The sequence below is a fragment of the Octodon degus genome, unplaced genomic scaffold (assembly GCF_000260255.1).
Source record: "Octodon degus isolate 3935 unplaced genomic scaffold, OctDeg1.0 scaffold00028, whole genome shotgun sequence".
Lineage (NCBI taxonomy): Eukaryota > Metazoa > Chordata > Mammalia > Rodentia > Octodontidae > Octodon > Octodon degus.
In genome coordinates this window covers 3,316,419-3,326,865 of record NW_004524604.1, presented here as the reverse complement: position 1 = coordinate 3,326,865, position 10,447 = coordinate 3,316,419, and the positions used below count along the sequence as shown (strand labels likewise).

Sequence of the window (10,447 nt, the reverse complement as noted above, 5' to 3'; positions counted from 1 at the left end):
CCTTGAAGCAGGACAGTCCCACAATATTCCTTTTCCTGTCTCTTGCTTTCATTTACCACCCCTTTCTTCTTGAACATCCACCTACCCGAGAGGACTCACTTGTTTTTAATGTGTAGATGTCAAGACTTACACATCATGAATTTTGAATGCTTATCAATGAAGTAAAATTGGTATTTGTGGTTGATACAAAAAGAAACTTTAGGACCAGTGGGCACTCAGCGGTCTAAAGTGCCTGCTTAGGCAAGTGTGCAGGGACAGTGGTTTGATCCCTGGCACCACATGCCGCACCAGCCCTGCCCCCAGGGTGGGCTGAGCCAGCCGAAGGAAAAAAAAAAAAGAAAGAAAGGAAAAAGAAACTTCAACCATTTGTACAAAAAAATGGATGTACATTGAGACCATAATGTTAAGTGAAATAAATCATACATACAAGTTTAACTATTGGGCTGGCAAAATAACTCAGTGGATTAAGCTCCTGTTTAGGCAAGCATAGGGATGGGGGTTTGATCCCAGGCACCACATGCTGCACTGGTGCCAGCCCTGCCCCTCGGCATGCTGAGCCAGCCAATGAGAATGAGCATGCCTATAATCCCAGCACAGGGGAGGCTGAAAACTGGAGGATCACTACAAGTCCAAGCTGCATAATGAGACTCTGTACCAAATACATTAAAAAAAATTTAGTTTTCTTGCATGGTTTCTCTTACGTGAGAAACCAAAAATATGGATAAAGTGCAAAATAAAAGATAGAGAATATAGAAAAAAGAGAAAATTATTTTAATTCAGCATGGCCAAGGAATCTAAAAGCACATCTTGGTTTAGTCTAATTATCTTATGTATTTTATACTTTTTTTTGCCTGTTGTCTGGCTGTTAATCTATGTTTATGATAATTAACTTGGCAAAGACTTATAAATAAATAAATACATAAATCTGATACTAGCAAAAAGAAAAGACAGAAAAAGGGGTGGAAAGGAAGGGATGTACATGTAATATATGTTCATGTATTAATTTCCCATGATGAATGTGATCATTACGTACAAGTATATAGTAACAAAACATTGTGTTGCTAAATTGATAAATAAGTTTTGACCAAATCATTTCAAAATACTCATTGAATAATCCTGGTTCCACCACATGTGAGTTACGTGATCTTTGTCTGGCTTGACATTCTGATCCTTAATTTACTTGCCCTACAAAATGAGATTAATAGAATCACTGAACTGAGTTAAAGAACACAATGGTGTGTCGGATTGCTTGACTCACTGTGAGTACTTGATGTACACTCTTTTAAAAGTTGTTATAATAATTATTGACATTACATTTCTACAGACGACGAGATAAACATCAAAATAAATAAAGCCTCGCAAAGGAATGAATTGGGGTGAAAAGATGACTGCAAAAGTAGTAGGACTAGGGGCTGGTGAGATGGCTCAGTGGTCTAAAGCACCTACTTAGAACAGGCTTAGCAAAGCACAGGGACCGTGGTTCAATCCCCCAGCACCACATGCCAGCCAGCCGCGCCCCCTGGTGGGCTGAGCTGGCCACACACACACACACACACACACACACACACACACACACATAAATAAATAAAAATTTAAAAAACAAAAAGTAATAGGACTAAAAACTAGAAAGTAACCCATTTTGCCTGGTGATAAATGGATTGCCAGTCTCTCTGGGGTACTGCTAAACTGCTAATCAGAACAACGCTGGCTGAAAACAAGGTACAAATAAGAACAGAGCTCAGTAGATCCCATACAAAGGAAAAGACATATGAATGCTTTGATCACATTGCTATTTTGTTGAAAGGCTCAAGTCTAGTTAAAAGCAGGTAGTGGGAAAAAATAAAGCAGGCGGCTGGTCACTTGGTGGCTGTTCACGCTCCCTGTGAGTGGGCCAGCTACAAAGCCTCTGAGGAAACTGGTGACAGGAAGTCTCACCTGGGCCACCACGCTGTAGATCTTCTCTCTGTCGCTGCAGTCCACCACATATGCATGCACCGTGGCCCCAAGCTTCCTGCATTCAGCTGCTGTTTCCTCAACACCTGGCTGTCATTGAGAAAACCAGATTTCAGGAAAGCAGAGGAAGCAGACACTGGTGGAGTGATTTTTTTTTTTTAAAGCTATCTAAAATGCCTCCTTAGGTGTAAGACAATTTCCTGAGAGGGAGTGCTTGCCTCTCCTGTTATTGGATTATACCTGACTTTCTGTGGTGCTCAGATGAGCATGAAAGAAAAAGCAAAGAAAGCTCTTCCATTATTGTTTTCCCAGCATTTTACCTTGGCCTGGAGGCTGCCCAGGAGGCTGTTTCTCACAGGCAGGTTACTTTTATAGTCTGACAATGTGGCTGATCGTTATAATTTCTTCCCTCACATGAGCTTTTGGCTTAGCAAGCTCTTTTTTTTCTAGAAATTTGAGATGCACTATTAATTTGCTTATTTGCACTTGCTCTGTTTTCCTGATATGGATATTCACTGCTATAAATTTCCCTCATAAAAAAATAAATAAATAAATTTCCCTCATAAGTCTTCTTTGATTGTGTCCCATAAATTCTAGTATGTTGGATTTTTATCATGACTTAATTGTAGAAACTGTTTAATTTTTCTTTAACTTCATTTGGGACCCATTGGTTGTTTAGGAGGTTGCTATTTAATTTCCACATGTTTACAAAGTTCTTGTGGTTTCTTTTGCCACTGATTTCCAATTTCATTGCCCTATGGTTCGATAATGTGCATGGGATAACTTCAATTCCTTTGCATTTACTTAAACATGTTCTAGGAGCTAGTATGTGGGCTACTTGAAAAAATGCCCCATGCGCATCTGAGAAGAATGTGTATTCTAATGTGGGGTGGAACACTGTAGACATTCACTAAGTCCATCTGTTCAAAAGTTTGGTTCACTTCTAATATTTCACTGCTGATTTTGTAGTTGACCTGTGATTTTTGACAAGGGGTACTGAGATTCCTTAATACAATGGTATTAGTACTTATTTGATTTTTTTTTCATGTCTGTTAATTTTTTTTTATAGTTGGGTGCACTGATATTTGTTGCATATATATATATATATATATATATATATATATATATATATGATTGTTATCATCTCCTCTTGTATTGTTCCCTTTACAAGGCTGTAGGGACCTTCTTTGTTTCTCTTAGTCTTGGCTTGAAATTCACTTTACAAATAAAATAACTACTCCTTTTTTTTTCTGAATTCCTGTCTCACAGAGTATTGTTTTCCCTTACTTAACTTACAGTGTATGAATTTGTATTAAAATCACATGGTTTTTTTTAAAGGAAATTAAATGTTTATCATGTATGCAGCATATTGTTGCTTCTTGGACCATTCTGCCAGCTGTGCTTTTTAATTGGTGGACTGAGACATTAACATTGATGCTTATAAGTAATATGTATTGACTTATCCTTGTCATATTATTTAACTGCTTTTGGCTCTCTGTTTTTTTCCTCCCTCTGTTTAATTGCTTGCCTTGCCTAGTGGATTCCTTCTGCTGAGCATCATGAAGTTGTAGTTCTTGTTATCTCTTTCTGGATGGGGGCCTGCCCATTAGCTCAGCTCTTTAAGTGATTGCTTAAACAAAGCAGTCAGGCTCAGGATACTGTGGTTTGATCCCCAGATCCTCAAGCTTGCCAGATCTGCCCTGAAGGCATACTGAGTCAGCCAAAAAAAAAAAAAAAATCTTTCTAGAATGTCCTTCTGAACATTTTGGAGTGCAGGTTTGGTGGGCATAAATTTCTTCAGGTGTTCTGTATCTTGTGTCTCTATCAACTTTGAAAGATAGTTGTGAGGGTACATCAATCTGGGTGGGAGTTTGCTTCCTGTGGAGGACCACCTGGGTGGCTCTCCATAAAAGAACAATTATCTTCATTTTGGTTGAGCCTGATCCTAATTCCATGTATTGATATGTACAGAGCTGGCTAGGACTTTTCCTTATCCCTTCAATTGACTTTTTATTTATTTATTTATTTATTTATTTGTTTATTTATTTATTGGTGAAACCAGGGATTGAACTCATGTTCTTGTGCTTGCCAGGCAAGCACTTATTCTACTAAGTCATCTCCCTAGCCCCTTTTTTCCTCTTTTTTTTTTTTTTTTTGGTATCAAATTGACTTTAAGCAATGCCTATTGGTCTAGCCGTCTAGCCAGGTGCTGGTGGTACTCTTTGAAGATGGCAGGGGTGTTTCCCTTGACCCCCTAGCTGCTGCTTCCTAGTGTGAGTCAGGTGGAAAATGAAGAAGAGCCAATGCTCCACACTGTTGCTGGGATTGAGCCTTATAATAGAGACTTCGACCTCCTGGGGCTTGAACCATTACACATCAGAGTTAAAGCACTGACCCCCAAACATCAGATACTATCTCAATTGTGCAATGCAGATTACTCTTTCTGAATACCCTTCTCTCTGCATATTGCAGGGGTGAATGCAGGCTCATGCCCTGCCCTCCTCATGGCACTCAGCTAACTTCCTGCTCTTCGCACAGTCACTCATCCTTAGGCTTCTCCTTTCTTCATGAATGAATCAAACCTGGGTTTGGCCTTGGATGAAGGCCTTTGTTCCAGATAGCTGTCATCATGGCTGGACTTAGGACCCCTTGACTTCCCGAAATTATAAATATATCTTAGTGTACTTATTCTCACTGTGCGTTGTACTGTGTGTGGTAGATGGGAATTAACTTGATGTGATTTCAGTAACTTATTCATAGGATTACAAATATAAACTTTCCAGACCAAGACAAGGACCAGGAAAAGCTCTCTATAGTTTCCCTTTAGAGCCTACAATACTTCAAGCTCTGCTAGACTTGAGGGTTTGTGCTAAAAAGTCATCTATCATTCTGATGGGCTTTGCTTGATAGGTTATTTGTTTCTTTGCCCTAATGGCGTTTAAGATTCTATTTTCGCATTGAATTTCTGAAATCCTGATGATGATATTCCTGGCTATAGACCTTTTTTTTTTTTTGGTACTGGGGATTGAACTCAGGACCTTGTACTTGCCAGGCTGGCACTTATTCTACTGAGCTATCTCCCCGGCCCTATAGACTTTTTTTGATCATGGGTAATTTGAGTTCTATATTCCTCACTTAACTGTATGTCAAATTCATCTTTCCTGCCAGGGAAGTTTTCTTCCATGATGTCTATGAACAGTATATATATGCTATGTCCTTATTTTTTTCATCGACCCCAATTAAACTTATGTTATTTCTCTTTGCATCATCTAGAAGCTGCTAAATTGATTTCTCATAGTCACTTGTTATTTTTTAAAAATATATTTGGTTGTTGTAGGGTCTTACTATGCAGCTTAGACTCATGGTGATCCTGCTGCTTTCAGTCTCCCCAGCACTGGGATTACAGACGTATGCCACTATGCCCAGACTCTGGCTGGCAAAGCCCGGCATGTGGTGCTGGGGTCCCTGTGCCTGCCTAAATTTGCCTAAGCAGACACTTTAGTTCACTGAGCTATCTCACTGGCCCACACCTGCTATTTTTAGGAAATCTTTGTTTTCTTGATTTCTAACTACAAGTCTGTCTTCTATATATGAGAAGCTGTCCTCACATTGGCTCTTTCTGCTGTGGATATCTTCAGTGGAATTTTTATCCTCCTCGATATCTGATTGAATCTGTTTTATGAATTACATTTCTTTCCTATGTTGGGCACTCATAGTTTCCATAACTTTCTTAGGCTCCTCTAACTTTGTGCCTGTATCACTCTATAGTCACCAAACCTGATTTTCATTGTGATCACCATCTCTGTAGTTATCTGAGAAGTTATTTCTTGTTTGTTTTTTTTTCTACAGCCTTATTCTTTTGCTTTGTTGTTACCACTTCAGAGAGGCCAAATGGGTGGCTTTCAGATTGTCCTACCTCATTGTCCCCTGGGTTTGCCTTTGGTGAGTTGGGTGTCTGGGATTGCATCTTAATTAAGTATCTTCTCATTGTTTATTAGCTTAATTCCTATGCTAATGCTTGTAGATTGCCTATGTTTTATTGCTACTATTTAGAACCCTTAGGAAATGACTACTTCTCCAAGGTGTCTTCCAGGTGTAGCTGGTTTTTGGATTTTGAGTGTGTTGCAAGATCCTTTGTCTTAAATTACTTGGGGATGAGAAGTTGCTACCTGCTTGGCACAGCCCCTGTTTCTTTGGCACTGTGCACCACAGTATTTTCTATGACCCTTAGTCATCTTAATCTTGGAATACCAGGAGGAATAGCTGCTCAGAACAATTATGTCACTTTGGCTAAAGTGGTATCATCAGCAATAAAGTAACAATAATCACAGCCTAGAACATGACAACCTGAGGTTACCATTAATTTGTCATATGAACATTTAACCATATGAACTATATTTGTGCTTATACAACAAAATAAAAAGGGCCAGGGAGATAGCTCAGTAGAATAAGTACTTGCCTGGCAAGCGCACGATTCTGAGTTCAATCTTCAGTACCGCAAAATAATAATAATAATAATAATAATAATAATAATAATAATAATAAACAAACCAGAAAATCATACTTAGTAAATAAGTCCTTAAGATGTCAATTTTACCCTCAAAGAAGAAAATACAAAAGGCATTAGGGGAAAAATAGAGGAATAAAAGAAGAGGATGAGACTAGAAGGAAGGCTGGAGGACAAAGAGGGACAACACAAATGTTGGGAATCTGATGCAGAAGGCAGGAAAAAGAGAAGGAAGAAATAATAGGAATAATAGAACAGAAATGTGGAGGTGGGGAACTAGCTGAGTAGAATAAGTGCTTGCCTGGCAAGCTCAAGGTCCTGAGTTTAATCCCTGGTACCACCAAAAACAAACAAACAAACAAACAAACAAACACCAGAAATGTGGCAAAACATTCAGGTTGTTTCAAAGCTCAGAGGTGTCTAAGGACATCTGAGGATGTGTCCCCACTTGTCTAGGGCAGTTGCACAGTGGGATACAGTTATGTAACCATGACTTACCATAGGTAAACATTCATGTGCTGCTTATACACTACGTAAAAATGTACACATGAGATAACCTGTATAAGAATTACACAATAAAGATGCAGGTGGCTCTCTCTCTGGTGCTCTTCTTTGCTCCATGCTGCCTGCTGTGGTTGCTGCTGCCTTGCACACGTGTGTTTTTTAGCTGTGGGACCTGACCTGTGAGAATCTCCTCTGGGCCCCCTTAGTAGGCCAAGAGAACAACACCCACAAAGAAGCTAGAAACTATGTTCACACTCATATAAAAACTAGATCAAACAATGAAAGAGAAACAAATACAAAAACAAAGCAACAACCATGAAAAAGAAAAAGACAAGACAGAGAGGAAAAAGAGAAAAAGTTTGCTCCCAGATTTATCTCTGCTGTCACTGGTAGACAGCGTGTGGACACAGAGCCCAGAGCTACGTGGCTTTGTCTTATCAAGTCAGCAATAGCCTTGTGGTGGGGTACTGGATAATCTCAGGGAACCTGCACCTTTATTTCCCCTGAAGTTCAGCCTGGATTTGGGCCCTTAGGCTGAGACCAGACCCGTTCAGCCTGCAGCAGTAAGCACATGTTCTGTGGGCTTGACATCAGCTGGCAGCCACTAGATGAATCCAGTAGTTGTTCTGAGCTTTGAGCTCAGAGGGCTGCTCTCCAAGATGGCTTCCAGCTGTTGTGGCTCTCCTAAGGGACATCTGAGCCCCCAGCACTCCCCATGGGGACAGTGAAGAGAGGAGTTTCAGTGAAGAAGGAGGTAGCCAGCAGAGCCTTCTCTCTGAGCTGGGACTCGCTGTGTGGGAGGAGCAGCCCAAACCTGTGGACACCCAGCAACTGCTGCCAACATCACAGGATCACAGGTCTCCAGGGAGAGACACAGCAGTGGACGAGAACAGTGACTGTGAAAGACTGCCCTAGCGGGGCATGAGTTCTGGGGCTTCCTATCCCATATACTTTGTTTCTATGATTTTTGTTTTGATAACCATTTAAAAATCATTCTTAGCTCTAGTGAGCTAATGACTATTCACTGGCCAGATTTGGCCCTTACCTATCACTTACCAACCTCAGACGTTCTTGCTAACACAGGAGTTATCACCCCCATTTCAGAGATAAGAAAACAGGCTGAGAGGAATTATGCAACTTGCCTGATTTAAGCAGCTTGCAAAGAGCCTGGCTCTGCATCTTTCAACATAAACCTGCACACAAAGGCATAAAAGCCACCATTCCATCTCAGGTATGTGCCCACCCTCCAACCTGCATATATTAATAAGACTCCAGAGACTGGGTCAAACTTTGAAACAAAGCCACAAAAAGATAAGTAGCTGCTAAATCGAGTAATTTAAAGCAGTGCGTGTACTCTGTGACCTGCCAGGATCATCAGATGTGCTCATTACCTTGTTAATATCCCACAGAACCAGCCTGCTTTTCCGTTTTGCGAATTCGTAGGCAGTCAGCCTGCCGATTCCATGCCCAGCTCCAGTGATGAGGACGATCTCCCCAGCCACAGACTTCCTCCTCCGGGGGATGAAAAGCTTCACTAAGGACTCCAGGTAGGAGTAGATGATGATGAGCAGGAGCACGAGGAGGTCCAAGATGATGTTCATGGTGCAGCTGCCCTGTCCTGCAACTCCCTCCCGTGCGGTCCTGGGGAAGGGATGGCTCTGCCCTGGGCTGGGAGGAGCCGTGGACTCAGGTGCTGGGGGCGGGCAGAGATGGGGCCCGGCTGACTGTTCTGACGAGTCACACACACCTCAGGATTTTGAAATGATCCTAGTTGCTAGTGAACGCTTGGCACAGGTCAAGGGAGCCCCAAGGGACGTGAACTTTGGACCTGCTTATCTGAGAAGTGGTACTGTGCGTGTTTCAACATGAAATTTCACCTCTAAAAATACTTACCCTGATACTGTATTGCATCTGCTGATGGCCTGTTGATATCTTTTCTTTGTTTCTCTTCTTTCCCTCTATACTTCCTTCCCTCTATACTTCCTTCCCTCTATACTTCCTTCCCTCTATACTTTCTTGTTCTTCTCTTTTTGCATGGCATGAGGATTGAATCCAGGAAGCTTGTGTGAGCTACAAACAGCTTTGTACTGACCCACTTTCCCAGTTCATTTTATTTTATTTCACTTTTTTTTTTTTTTTTTTTGGCAGAACTAGGGATTGAACTCAGGGCCTTGAGCTTCCAGGCTAAGTGCTCATTCTACTGAGCCATCTCCCCGGCCCCCAGTTCATTTGATTTTTTTTTTCAAAATTTTAGCAAGCTTCAGCTTGCTAACTATCTCACATGTGACTCAGTTTTGCAAAATCTTCTGCAATTGAAGGGGATTTTAGGTTCTACAGAACAATCAATTTCCTTGGTGATAAAACTGGAGTGACCCGTACTCATAAGTCGCAGCTCAAAAGTGATGATTAGGGGCTGGGGAGATGGCTCAGTGGAATAAGCACTTCCCTAGCAAGTGCAAGGGTCTGAGTTCAATCCCTGGTTCCAGAAAAAAAAAAAAAAAAAAAGTGATGACTTCTGTCTCATCTGTGCCAGCTGCTCAAACTACTGTAGACCCCAGAATTTATAAACAGGAGACCTATTTCTCCCGCTGTGGAGGTTGCAAAGTTCAAGACGCTGTGTGGGCATAGCCTCTGATGAGGCCTGGCTTCCTGGTTTCTAGACTACCGGCTTTCCACAGTCACCTCACTGGCACAGGGGAGAGAGAACACTGGAGCTTTGCTAAGAGTCTATCAATGGCTTGCAGTTATACAGGACCATGTACCCCCCAGAGGCCCGAATTCTAAGGTCCTCACATGGGAGTTCAATGGATGAACTTGCAGGAACATTCAGGCCATAGCAGCTTCTGGTAGCCAGGATGTCCCTTGCCGTGCCCAGGTCAGCCCTGAACTCTGGAATGAAGCATTAGTAAGCCTCAAGGTCAGGGGAGCTGAGTCAGGCACCCGCCTGGTGCTACACCACACTGCAGGGGACAGCAGAACACATGGCTGGTGTTTCGGTTTGAACCCGAGTGGTATTTATTTAAAATGAATTTTTATATTTTAGTTCAGGGTCTACAGGGTCTCACTACACAGTAGCGATCCTCCTGTTTTTCAGTCTCCCAAGCACTGGGATTATAGGCACATGCCACCATGCCCAGTCTCAGTCACCATCTCAGTGCACCTGGGGAAAGGGACCAGCATGGCAGGTGGGGATCGAACTCCTGGCTCCTGCGTCTGTCTATCAGATCAGCCTTAAAATGAATTCTTGATTACCTCATTCTGCATGCAGGTTTGAAGAGATACTGATGCAGAGCTGTTAAATATTAACACATGGGAGGTATAGATGAGACCTCGCACTGGGCTGTGATGCAGGACTCCATTCCAGGCTGCAAGTCTGTGACTGAGACACAGAGCTGCGGACCAGTGCAGGCAAACTCACACCATTGGGAGACTTCTGAAAAGCAGCTTGAATGTTTATAGCGGGGGCTTTTTTTTTTTTTCCTC

At 41.9% G+C, this 10,447-nt stretch overlaps 1 protein-coding gene across 1 annotated transcript in view; it reads right to left on the bottom strand.

Annotated features, from left to right (window-relative positions):
- Hsd17b13 (hydroxysteroid 17-beta dehydrogenase 13) overlaps nt 1–8,706 on the bottom strand; it is a 22,548-nt gene extending 13,842 nt beyond the window's left edge. The window contains exons 1-2 of the mRNA XM_004629164.2: nt 8,356–8,706; nt 1,936–2,043 (exon numbers count right to left, since the gene is read on the bottom strand). Of these exons, the coding sequence (XP_004629221.1) occupies nt 1,936–2,043; nt 8,356–8,565 (318 nt within the window). The 5' untranslated portion in view covers nt 8,566–8,706. The remainder of the gene's footprint in view (nt 1–1,935; nt 2,044–8,355) is intronic.
- Nucleotides 8,707–10,447: the final 1,741 nt, after the last annotated feature.